The sequence below is a fragment of the Dipodomys ordii genome, unplaced genomic scaffold, assembly GCF_000151885.1.
Source record: "Dipodomys ordii isolate 6190 unplaced genomic scaffold, Dord_2.0 Scaffold15, whole genome shotgun sequence".
NCBI classification, from domain to species: Eukaryota; Metazoa; Chordata; class Mammalia; order Rodentia; family Heteromyidae; genus Dipodomys; species Dipodomys ordii.
This window is the reverse complement of record NW_012267231.1, coordinates 17,301,049-17,313,701: the sequence shown is the minus strand read 5'-3', so window position 1 is coordinate 17,313,701 and position 12,653 is coordinate 17,301,049. Positions and strand designations below refer to the sequence as shown.

Here is a 12,653-nt window from a genome sequence, read left to right as displayed (position 1 = left end):
TACTGGCAGCTACAAGCTCCTGTTTTTTGGTATGTGTGCGCGTGCACGTGCGCATGTGCACTAGGGCTTGAGCTCAGAGCCTGGCTGCTGTCCTTGAGTCTTTTTTGCTCACGGCAGGAGCTCTACCACTTGGGCCACAGCTTTACATCTAGCTTTTTGGTGATGAGAGGTAAGAGTCTCTGGGACATTGCTGCTCAGGCTGGCTTTGAACCTTGATCCTCAGATCTCAGGCTCCTGAGTAATTGGCTGGGATTACAAGCAGGAGCACCAGCCCCCAGCCCCGTTCTCTTTTCCAGATCTCAGGGGCAGCAGCCTGTGCTGTAAGACCGCGGCAGAGGAAGACCGTCTGCCGACAGAGCTATGAGGACGTCCCAGGGGCGTGGCGGCCTCCTCAGGGGCAGGCCTGACTCCCGCCACGAGGATTTCTGTGGGGGAGAGGCAGGAAGTGTGCTCGTGTTATAGGGGGGTGCAGAGGGTGAGAAGAAGAACTAATGGCTGGCCGTGCTCCAGGCTCAGGGTTCTGAGGGAGAAAAGATCAGCGGATCAGAGCAGCCACTTAGAGAACACAGATTCTGGTGGGGGAAAAACATCAGGTTGGGAGAATTCCACAGACAGCACGAGGCTGGAATGGTTTTAGTAACGAGGAGGGTGGGGAGCAGAGAGAGGAAAGCTGGAGAAAACCACAGCAGTGGGGTTCATTGGAGATAAGAGTCTCACGGACTTTCCTTGCCCAGGCTGGCTTTGAACTGCGATCCTCAGATCTCAGCCTCCTGAGTAGCTAGATGACAGGCGTGAGCCACTGGAGCCCGGCTAATTCACCACAGTTTTAAGAGCTGCTGCCCGACCAGCTCGCTGTAAGAGATGTAGATGACAGCAGCCAGCAAGCCTCACTTACCTTAAACAGATCTGCCACTATGCCATAATCTGCCACTTGGAAAATTGGAGCTTCTGGGTCTTTGTTAATAGCCACAATTGTCTGTGAAGCAGAAAGAAAGAGGTGGGCTTTTGTCAAGAAAACACAGCACAGAGGCTGGCTCTGTTTCAACTCCCCCCTCAGGACCTATCAATAGTCTGCAAATGTCTATCAAGGAGTGTCGGTGGCATACTTTTGTCCGCAATAAAGTGTCTGCCACTCCCCACTAGGCCCTCTGAGAATTCAAAACCATGAGGCTGGGTATTGTGGCTCAAGCCTGTAATCCTGGACCTTGGGAGGTGGCGACTGGGGATAGTACTTGGAGGTCACCCGAGACAGAGAGACGTTGTGAGACTCCATCTCCACTAATGGCTGAGTGCAGTGGTTCAGGCCCATCAGCCCAGCACCTCAGGGATAGGGGCTCGTGCTTTGGCCTGGGGCCAGCCCCGGGCACTTCCCATCTAGCTGGGGGCCCAGGTATGCACCACCACACCTAGCCTGTTGGCTGAAATGGATCTTGCTAACCTTTTGTGTGGGCTTGCCTCAAACTGACATCCTCTCAAACCTCTGCCTCCCATGTGGCAGGGGTTACAGACATAACCTTACTCAGCAGTTGAAGAAAATGTTAAGCAAGGTGCTAAGGATCATACCTGTAATCCTAGCTATTCAGGAGGCTGAGAACTAAAGGCAGGTTCAGCCCAGGCAGAAAGTCCATGGACCACACACACACAGACAGACACACACACACACACAGACACACACACTCTCACTCTCTCTCTCTCTCTCCAATATGTACAAAAAATCCATGCAGAAAATTCAAGCAGGAAACTATCTCTTACAAAAAATACCAAGCATTTCCATTACCTACTATAAAAATATTCTTAAATGTGAAAGGTTATGACCAATTATAAGCAGAATATGGGAGAAGGTTGGTATTCCTCAAAAATACCTGCAGTACCATCAACAGTAAGATAACATTACAGTGCTCACCCCAGTGTGGTATGGTTGTCATAAATAGCACATTATAACAAGTCAGCTCTCTGGAGGTGGTTAGATTTCTACCTGTTGGCGTACCTTAGGAAAACTACAGGTATTAATATACTACGTGCTTCCATACAGTCAGGCTTAAAGCACTAGGATTCGTATGTGCAGGTCCTTGAATGAGCGCCTCACAGGGCTGACAGAACATGCTAGAATGTCTGAGATCTGAGCTCAGACAACACAGAAACAATGTTTCAAATGAGTGTGGACCCCAGGCCCCAGGGGTAAGCACTGTACAGAGCAGGGTTGCACCGAGGAATTTCCCAGGAAGTACTCTTCTGGGGACCAGTAGCCAGCGTCACAGCACCAAGCAGAGATTTATTTAATTAATGACAGCTAATGATTCTCCCGAGCCACCTGGGGAGACAGCGGACAATTTAATCATCTGAAAGCTTCCCTGTCTTCTTATAAAGAGTTATTTTAGAACCAGGCACCCTAACTGTGAGCAAGGAACAAACAGGGTATTATAAAATTAAAAAAAAAAAAAAAAAAAAAAAAAGGCCCAGGCGCCAGTGGCTCACGCCGGTAATCCTAGCTACTCAGGAGGCTGAGAGCTGAGGATTACGGGTCAAAGTCAGCCACCACAAAACCAGAAGTGGCGCTGTAGCTCAAGTGGTAGAGCACTAGCTTTGAGCTGAAGAGCTGAGGGACAGCATTCAGGCCCAGAGTTCAGGCCCTAGGACCGACAAAAAAAAAAGATGTGGTTGGGTAGGGGTGGCTCACGCCTGTAATCCTAGCTACTCAGGAGGCTGAGATCTGAGGAAAAGTTCAAAGCCAGCCCAGGCAGGAAAGTCTGTGAGACTCTTATCTCCAATAAACCATGAGAAAACCAGAAGTGGTGCTGTGGCTAGTGGTAGAGCGCTAGCCTTGAGCTGAAGAGCTGAGGGACAGTGTTCAGGCCCAGAGTTCAAGCCCCACGACCAAAAAAAAAAAAAAAAAGATAGATGCGGGCTGGTTAGTTTTCGAGATTATAGCATTCCTAAAAAAAGAGAATCATAAAAGCCAGCGCACCAGTGGCTCACACCTGTAATCCTAGCTTCTCAGGAGGCTGAGATCTGAGGATCATGGTTCAAACAAACTCAGCCAGAACAAGAAAAATCTGTGTGAGTTTCATCTCCAATTAAGCATCAAAAAGCCAGAAATGGAAGTGTGGCTCAAGTGGTAGAGCACTAGCCCCGAGCAAAAACAACTAAACAAGATCATGAGGCCCTGAGTTCAAGCCCTAGTTAGTCACACACAAAAAAAACATATGAGCTGGGCATCGGTGGCTCATGCCTGTAATATTAGCTATTCAAGGGGCTGAGATCTGAGGTTCAAGGCCAGCCCGGGCAGGAAAGGCCATGAGATTCATCTCCAATAAACTACTCAGAAAAAAACTGGAAGTAGCTCAAAGTGTTAGAGTGCTAGCCTTGAACAAAAGAGCTCAAGGACAGTGCCTGGACCCCAAGCCCCAACACTAACAAACACAATTGTTTGTACTCAAGAGCTCCTCATAAATTCAAGCTCTTGGGGCTGGGAAGGTGGCTCAGTGGTAGAGCGTTTGCCTTGCATGCCTGAGGCCCTGGGCTCGATTCCTCAGCACCACATAAGCAAAAAGAAAAAAGCCAGAAGTTGCGCTGTGGCTCAAGTGGTAGAGCACTCGCCTTGAGCTGAAGAGCTGAGGGACAGCGCCCAGGCCCAGAGCTCAGGCCCCATGACCGGCAAAAAAATAAATAAATTCAAGCTCTTCTTCCTAAAGCATTTAAAAATGGTTATATGATTATGCACAGTTCATCCTAGCCACTCATCTGATCAGACCTCGCACCTGTCCTTGAGAGCATGATGGTCAGTGGTGCGCAGGGGCAGGGACGCAGAGATGAGAGTCACTGCGGGACCCCAGGTCAGCACCCAAGAGCACACTGAATAAGTATGGATCTGTGGCCTGGGTGGAGGCCACCTGGCTGACTCTGTCCTGTCAACCCCCAGCCCCACCCCCCACCCCCCATTCACCACCCTCATTCAGTCCACCATCTCCACCTCATTGCGCCTGAGTGCTGCGCATGAGCTTTTTCACTCAAGGCGAGCGCTCTACCACTTGACCACAGCTCCACTTCAGGTTTTCTCATGGTTCATTGGAGATAAGAGTCTCAAGGACTTTCCTGCCTGGGCTGGCTTTGAACTGTGATCCTCAGATCTCAGCCTCCTGAGTAGCCAGGATGACAGGCGCTGAGCCACCAGCACCGGCTTCCAGCTCTGTTCTTTTCTTCATCAATGCGTCCATCACCGCCGCCCCTGGCGCTGCTGACAGCTCTGTAGAGGCCCGCGCCCGACAGTGACGTCTGACTGCTTCTACCAACGCTGCAGCCACAGGGGCAGCGTGCGCATTTCTTCGAGTTAGACATCAAGCCTGTTAAAAGTTTTATTACCTCTGACAGCACGCTTCCGTGTGAATGGACACGCACAGGGGTGTCAGAGGCAACTCTGACTTGTGAAAGGGAAGTTCATTATTCAAGCCCTGTGTTGGTGCGCATGAATTCACGTGCCCTTGGATTCTGAGACACATGTTCGCGCAGGATTCCACGCGGTGCTCCGAGTGGGAGCGGAGGGCCAGCGCTCTCCACTCAGGTCCTCCCCATCACTGGCGTGTTATGACGGCCTAAGAGACCTGCACACGTTAGTGACATGTATCGGCAGACGGCGAGGGGACCAGAGGGAAGCAAAGACAGACAATCAGGGAAGGAGTGCCTCCCCCCAAGGTTTTTTTGGTGCCAGTCCTGGGGCTTGAACTCAGGACCTGGGTGTTATCCCTCAGCCTTTTCACCAACAGCTGGAGCTCTAGCACTTAAGCCACAGCTCCACTTCCAGCTTTTTGCTGGTTAGAGATAAAGAGTCCCATGGACTTTCCTGCTCCGATGGCTTTGAACTGCGATCCTCTGATTCTCAGCCTCCTGAGCAGCTGGGATTACAGGTGTAAGCACTGGTGCTTGGCTCACCACACTGTTAACGCCTCACCTTTCCTATTCATGGGCTGTCAGAGCTAACGGGGGCCATGGTGGGCACCATGCCCCATCTGAACCTGCAGACCAAGAGAGTGAGCTTTGAGCTCCGGACTGGCCTGCCCTGCAAGCCGGTGACAGAGCCCCGTCCCTGCTCCCGTCTCCAGCCAGGGACCAACAGCTCTGTTTCCTCCAGCTCCCACTGAAGCAAAACCTGAATCTTACAAGTGAAAACTTTCCCTTTTAGCGCCATTTGTTCCGTGAGCAATTACCTTGCTGTCTTTCATTCCAGCCAAATGTTGGATGGCTCCAGAAATCCCAACAGCAATATAAAGTTCCTGGAACAAGAGACCACATGATTAATGCGTATTTATATTCTGGAATACATTCCCAAGCGTTGGCTCTTCGCAGCTGTTCAATGAAGCGGACGCGGCGTGTGCGGCTTCCGTCACGCCTGCCTTTGTCACACAGCTCTTTCTCCAGAGAATTCCCACGGTTGTGGGATGAAATAATCCACACGTGGACAGACAGCGGCTGGACGCTGTGTCCAAACGTGGCTCTAAGGATTCTAGAGCAACTGCCCCAGTCTCTCGGTCCACCTCTCCATGGCCTGTGGCGCCCTGCCATACAGATCCACGGCGCCCTGGCTCACAGCCCAGCCATACCGACTCGTGGTTATGAACGCAGTCTAACACATCTAAACACACATACCAGCCAGGCCAAATAGTTAGGTATGTTTATTGAACTTTTTAATTACAAGAATATAAATGTAGTGCCACACACTCCGAAAACTTTTTCCTTGAAAACAGATGGACCTGGAATAACCATGCGAAGTGAAGTATACCAAGTTCAGAGAGACAAGCGACGCATGCTCTCTTCTCATAAGGGGAAGCTAGATCCAACACAGAACTGGACGTGGGCATCTATCCAGCACTTTGGGTACCGCCCCCCCACACACACACAGAGGGAAGGAGGAGACCCTGAGGGGAGGAATCCAAAGGTGGAACGTCTCCAAAACTCGAGGAAATAGAAAAATGGGTTTTTACTGTTATGGGTGGTGGTGGTATTTGTTTTGCTTTGGGTTTTTGTTTTTGACAGTCTTGGGGTTTGAACTCTAGGCAGGGGCACTGTCCTTGAGCTTCTTTTGCTCATGGCTAGCACTCTACCACTTGAGCCATAGTGCCACTTCTGGCTTTTTTGAGTTTATTGGAGATAGGAGTCTCAAGGACTACTTTACTGCCTAGGCTGGCTTCAAACCCCAATCCTCAGATCTCAGCCTCCAGAGTAGCTAGGATTACAGGCATGAGCCACTGGCACCTGGTGAGTTTTTTTTTCCCCCTTTGGTGGAGGGGGAGTAAGGGGTACAGAAAGAGAGGAGGAAGGGTGAACGAATGCAATCATGCTATTCAGAAGACACTCTGGAAAATACGTATGTAACTTGTGGGTAGGGATGGGAGGGGGAAACTGGGTTGCAGAAAGCAAAGAAGGAAGGGGTGACATTGTCCAAAAAAGAAATGTACTCATTGCCTGCCTTATGAAATGGTAACCACTTTGTACAATACCTTAACAAGAAAATTATATTTGAAAATTTTCCCCGGGTAAAAAATAACAAACCTAGCCAGGCGCTGGTGGCTCCCGTCTGTAATCCTAGCTACTCAGGAGGCTGAGATCTTAGGGTCACAGTTTGAAGCCAGCCCGGACAGGGAAATCCATGATACTCTTATCTCCAATAGCCACCAAAAAGCCAGAACTGGAGTTGTGGCTCAAATGGTACAGTGCCAGCCTTTAGGAGAAAAAAGAAAATCGATGGGACAGTGCCCACACCCTGAGTTCAAAACCCCAAATAATAAAATTCCAAAATGCCTATGTTTGAAAACTTAAAACTCTCTGCTGTCATGAAGAAGTGATTTAATAAGATCTTCATTAAAAGAGCTTAGATGTTCCACTCTGCCTACAAGGTATAATTAAAGCTTCAGTGGAAACGGTTTCCCACACATAAAGTGAAGTGGCATGTCGTAGCCTGGTAGGAGGCGTGGCTGCGTGCACACACTGGTTCTGTCACACCAAATCTTTTGATAAGGACAAGGAGAAAGCACTTGGGGGGGGGGGGCTCACGGTCTCACCGCCGGCCACTTCGACACCAATGGCAGCTGTCAGGCGGCTCTTGCTTGCTTTCTGCCGGCTGAGACGATCTAATTTACCAAGTGCACAGCCAGCACAGAGCATTTCAACGAGCAAGCAGGCTGAAGATCTGAGGAGCAAAGTTCAAAGCCAGCCCGGGCAAGAAAGTCCATGACACTCTGATCTCCAAAAAGCTGCACATGAAGCTGTGGATCAAGTGAATGAAGGCTATGCTTGAGTGGAAAAGCTGAGATGGTCCTCAGTGCTGAGATTATAAACCAACAGAGGTACTCGGCGCGCAGGCCACCGCTCTGTCATGTGGGAATGTAGCAAGTGACTCAGCCATGGGAGCCGGCCACACCATGCAGCGCGGGCTCGTTTCTGATTCTGCTGGCGCTATCTAGGTTTCTCGGGCCATGGGAAGTCACGGCGCCTATCTGGTTGCTCCTTTGCTTACTTGAACATAAGGAAGGGGGGTGTGGCTGAAGAGCCGGGGCCTGAGTGTGGGGAAGGTCTCCTGTATGCATGGCTCTAGGTTCAAAGCCAACCAGGCCATGACTCCACGGCGTGTGCCATGAGTCTGTGGGCTGTGACATGCCCCGCTGTCCTCACGCAGAGGCCCGGTCCCTGCGCTGTGGCCTCCCCAGGGACACAGAGAGAAAAACAAGCTTCTTTTCCATTTCAGATTCATAAGTAACTTTGGCTGATGATCTTAAAATCATTTCCCTTTCTTCTGACTAGCACTTCATTCATAAAGGGTCATTCATTAAGATATATCAAATATATATATTCAGGGGGCTGGGAAGGTGGCTCAGTGGTAAAGTGCTTGCCTGGCATGCATGAAGCCCTGGATTTGATTCCTCAGTACCACATACACAGAAAAAGCCACAAGTGGAGCTGTGGCTCAAGTGGTAGAGCACTAGCCTTGAGCAAAAGAAGCTCAGGGACAGTGCCCAGACCCTGAGTTCAAGCCCCAGGACCGGTAAAAAATTAAAATATATAATATATTCACTAAAGCACACAGGGTTGTTTTTGTCAGTTGTGGGCTTGAACTCTGGGCCTGAGCACTGTCCCTCAAGCTCTTCAGCTCAAGGCTAGCACTCTACCACTTGAGCCACAGTGCTACTTCCGATTTTCTGGTGGTTTATCGGAGGTAAGAGTCTCACAGACTTTCCTGCCCAGGCTGGCTTTGAACTGTGATCCTCAGATCTCAGCTTCCTGAGTAGCTGGGATGACAGGCGTGAGCATGGATGCCCACTTTGCCACCAGTGCCCTGACAAAGGGTTCTTATATAATGATTTTGAGAGCAAGTTATTTAGACCAAAAGAATCTAACAGAATGATTCTGAAAGCAAGTTATTTTGACAGACAGTCAGACACTGGGCCACTAACCACTCTTTCTGTACACTCTTCTAGACACTCCCAAAGCAAGCACTGGAAAGATCGATAGTCCTATAAATGAGTCTTTCTGACACACGTGTCTACATTAAAATTCAACAAGTCTTAAAAGCTCCATTTGCATCATGAAATGCTAAGAAAAATGTTGACTCACTCTGGCGGTAAGCATAAACATCATATAAATAAGTCTACTTTAAACTCTGCCCTCCAAATGAATTCCGCTGATGTGAAGCATGAACCTGGTAAGCAGAAAACAGATCTGAGCCACGGGCAGGTGCCCCAGGCCCAAGCATCAGCAGGGACCCCCCAAATGGGCAAAGAGCAGGGGCGTTTTCTGAGAAGCATAAAAGCACTGCAAGTCGGAAGCATGAGTTGGGAATGGGTAGCTTTCTTCTTCCTTTTAAAAACCATATACAGGCAATTAGACTAATATCGGAGAATGCCTCCTCAAGGCTCAGAACGCATCTCTGCATCTCAATAATGATAATTAGCATGTACCCAACTCTCCAGATGCTGATTTGCAGAGCATTTCAGATACAACACAGCCAGGCCGACCCTGCCCCAGGCGCCTTCCCTCCAAATCAGGAAAATGACTGGGAGAGAAAATAAGGGAAGCAGTTGGAGGGAGAATAGCAATTAAGGGTTCAGAGAATGAGGGATTAAAGAAAAGAGCAGACGCACAAAGAAGGGGGGTGCTGGAGCTGGTCTGGGTAGTTTTAGCAAGGCAGGAAATCCAGGGTGGATGGAGGAGGGAGAGAGGAGCAGGACTGGCAGCAGTGCTGTGGTCCCTCCATGTAAGCAAGAGGCAATCATGACCTGAAGAAAGAACAGCACCCACCTAAGCACTAACAAGCACTGTCAAAAGTTCTACCTTTGCAGGGTGCCGGTGGCTCACGCCTGTAATCCTAGTACTTAGGAGGCTGAGATCTGAGGATCACAGTTCAAAGCCAGCCCGATCAGGAAAGTCCATGAGACTCTAGTCTCCAATAAACCACTAGAAAGCCGGAAGTGGCGCTGTGGCTCAAGCGGTAGAGCGCTAGCCTTGAACTGAAGAGCACAGGGACAGTGCCCAGGCCCAGAGTTCAAGCCCCACAATCGACCAAAAAAGAAAAAAAAAAGGTTCTACCTTTGTCAGGTACCGCCCACCTGTAATCCTTGCTTCTCAGGAAGCTGAGAACTGAGGATCACAGTTCAAGCTGGCCTGGGTAGGAAAGTACAGGAGGTTCTTTTTTTTTTGCTAGTCATGAGGCTTGAACTCTGGGCCTGGGCGCTGTCCCTCAGCTCTTCAGCTCAAGATAAGTGCTCTACCATTTGACCTATAGCACCACTTTCCAGTTCACTGGAGGCAAGTCTCACAGATGTTCCTGCCTGAGCTGAGCTGGCTTCAAACCATGATCCTCAGATCTCAGCCTACTGAGCACCCAATGAGCACTCAGCCAATTTGGTTTTTTTTCTTTTTTTTTGGGGGGGGGGAGGGGAGTCAGTCATGGAGCCTGAACTCTGGGCCTGGGCGCTGTCCCTCAGCTCTTCAGCTCAAGGCTAGCACTCTACCACTTGAGCCACAGCGCCACTTCCGGCTTTTTTCTTTTTGCTTATGCGGTGCTGAGGAATTGAACCCATGGCCTCATGCGTGCAAGGCAGGCGCTCTACCACTGAGCCACCTTCCCAGCCCTCAATTCCTTCTTCCCACCACACATCCAGGATGGGGCCGTGGTCCTCAGGGGTCTCAGGACTTCTGTGTACACCCAACAACTCTGGAGAGCCACCATTCCTACACTGTTGGAGTATATTTCCATTACAGCAATCTTCCAGCAGAGGGCAGCACAGGACCTGGACGCCAGGTGTGGGGGGCTGTCTGGGGCACAGACACACTAATTATGCCAGTGCATCACAACAGGATACATGCCCTGGGTGGTGTTGGCTAGCTGATTTTACTGTGCCTGTTCCTAACAGATAGTGTTTAGATGATCACTGAGTTTATCATACAAACTCAACACATTCACTTCTTCCTGGAATTGGAATACATTTCTACCTAAGCAACTCAGGGGGCTGAGAGCCTGGAGGATTGTGGTTTGCAGACAGCCTGGGCAGAAAACTGCCAGACTCCATCTTCAATTAACCATCAAAAGGGTGGACTGGAGGTATGGCTCAAGTGGATAGAGCGCCAGCCTTAAGCAAGTGTGAGGAAACAACCAAGCCACCCAAGCCAAAGGAGAAGATAATGCCTTAGGTTCCACCCCAACAGTGGAAGTGGGGGAGGGAGGGAAGAAAGGAAGGAGAAAAGAAAAGGAAGGAAAACAGAATGAAGAGATTTAAACTTTTAACATTAGAAAGAAAACAAACTAGAGGCCAGGGTTTAAACTCAGAGCCTTGTACTTTGCTTAGCCAGTTACTCTACCACTTGAGCCAAACATTTACTCTGGCTTTTTGTTGGTTATTTTGGAGCTGGAGTCCTGAAGATTTTTCTGCCCAGGCTGGGCTTGAACCAAGTTCCTCCAGATCTCAATCTCTTGAGGAGCTAGGATTACAGGTGTGAGTCAATGTTGCCCAGCATTTACTTTTTGTTCACATGCAGTATGCATGTGAGCACTGTGGTTAAATCTGGAGCATTTAGAGCAGAAAAACCAAGTCAATATTGTTTCCCCTTTAAAAAAAAAATCAGGTTTTCCATTTCTTTTCTACCAACAGGTCCCCTTTCTAGACAAAGTTGAGAAAGAAACACAAAAAACTACATTTCTTCAAAGTATAATCTTTTAAACATAACATATATTAGTAGTTCTAATATATTAGTAGTTCTAAACCAGTGCTCAGAGAGTCGACGTTAAATGCTCAAGAATAGCCCTGTGCCACCTCTGACGGGGAAGGGTTTTCAAAGGAAAAAAGCTTCCTCAGTCTTCTCTTCTTTCCTCCAACAGCAAGTAACCATTAAGACAAGACACCCATGCACAGGACAGATGCCAGGCTAGCAGGGAAAAGAATTTATCATAGCAAATAATGAATGACTCTTTGAGTAGATTAACTGAACTACATTTTCTAATTACTGCGAGTCTCCTGTGCATTAATATTGCTATATTTCATCCTGCTGCACGTTTTAAAGGCCAAACTACTTCCTCTGTTTGCCAAATTGTGTTTAAGACTCTTCCTTTTTTGGAAGAGGCCCCAAAACTCTGAGCACAACTACCTATGGCTTGTTTCCCAAGCTGCACACTCCTGTACTGACACTGACGAGCCTGAACTCGGCACCAACAGAACATTTACTCACATTTTTGGCTTGTGGCTGAAATTATGTCCCAGTCATCCATCCATCTACTATTCATCCATCCATCCTCCACCCATCATATCCATCCATTCATCCATTTATCTAGCATCATCCATCTATCCATCCATCCATCAACAGGTCTACACTGAGATTCAAGGTAGCATGCCGCTCACCACAAGGGTCTATGATGAGCTTGAAGTCACACTGCACTCTACTGGACTATTCTACTTATCTACAATCAAACAGGAGATCATTTCTGTTGGAGAGCAGCAGGAGGCTGGCAGCGTTGCAGTGCTGGCTGAGGTGATGTACACGGGGTAAAAGGCAGCCTGCTTCTCCTTACATTTACTGAGGTATTTTTGAAAGATAAAAATTACACATATAGAATTTACACAATGATAATCTGATACATGTACATATCTCAGAGTGGTTGCCATGCTCACATTGATTAGCATATCTGTCACCTCACCAGCCACTTGTCTTTTGTTTTTGTGTGACTTAAACTCAGGTCCTGAGTGCTTAGCTTTTGGCTCAAGGTTAACATTACCACTTGAACCACACATCTAGTTCTGTTTATTTTGCTGATTAAATGGATATAGACGGGCTGGGAAGGTGGCTCAGTGGTAGAGCGCTAGCCTTGAGCTGAAGAGCTGAGGGGAAGTGCCCAGACCCAGAGTTCAAGCCTCACGACCGACCAGAAAAAAAGAGAAAGGATATAGAGTCTCACAGATGTGGCTTTGAACCTTGTCCTCAGACCTCAGCCTCCCAAGTAGCAAGGACCACAGGTATGAGACATCAGCACTTTATGACTGATTTTTTTTCATGTGATGATGATACTTAAGATTTGCTCTCTTAAAAAAAAAAAGCTTTATTCCCTTAGGGTGAGAGCATACCTTAGCTGTAGAACACTTGGTCTAGCACGTGTGTCTCTGCACTTAATCCAATTG

The 12,653-nt window shown here is 48.6% G+C and overlaps 1 protein-coding gene across 1 annotated transcript in view; it reads right to left on the bottom strand.

Moving 5' to 3' along the window:
- Positions 1-299: 299 nt before the first annotated feature.
- Positions 300-12,653, bottom strand: part of Etfa (electron-transfer-flavoprotein, alpha polypeptide) — a 51,118-nt gene continuing 38,764 nt past the window's right edge. The window contains exons 8-10 of the mRNA XM_013011942.1: positions 5,202-5,267; positions 896-976; positions 300-425 (exon numbers count right to left, since the gene is read on the bottom strand). Coding sequence (XP_012867396.1) covers positions 300-425; positions 896-976; positions 5,202-5,267 — 273 coding nt within the window. The remainder of the gene's footprint in view (positions 426-895; positions 977-5,201; positions 5,268-12,653) is intronic.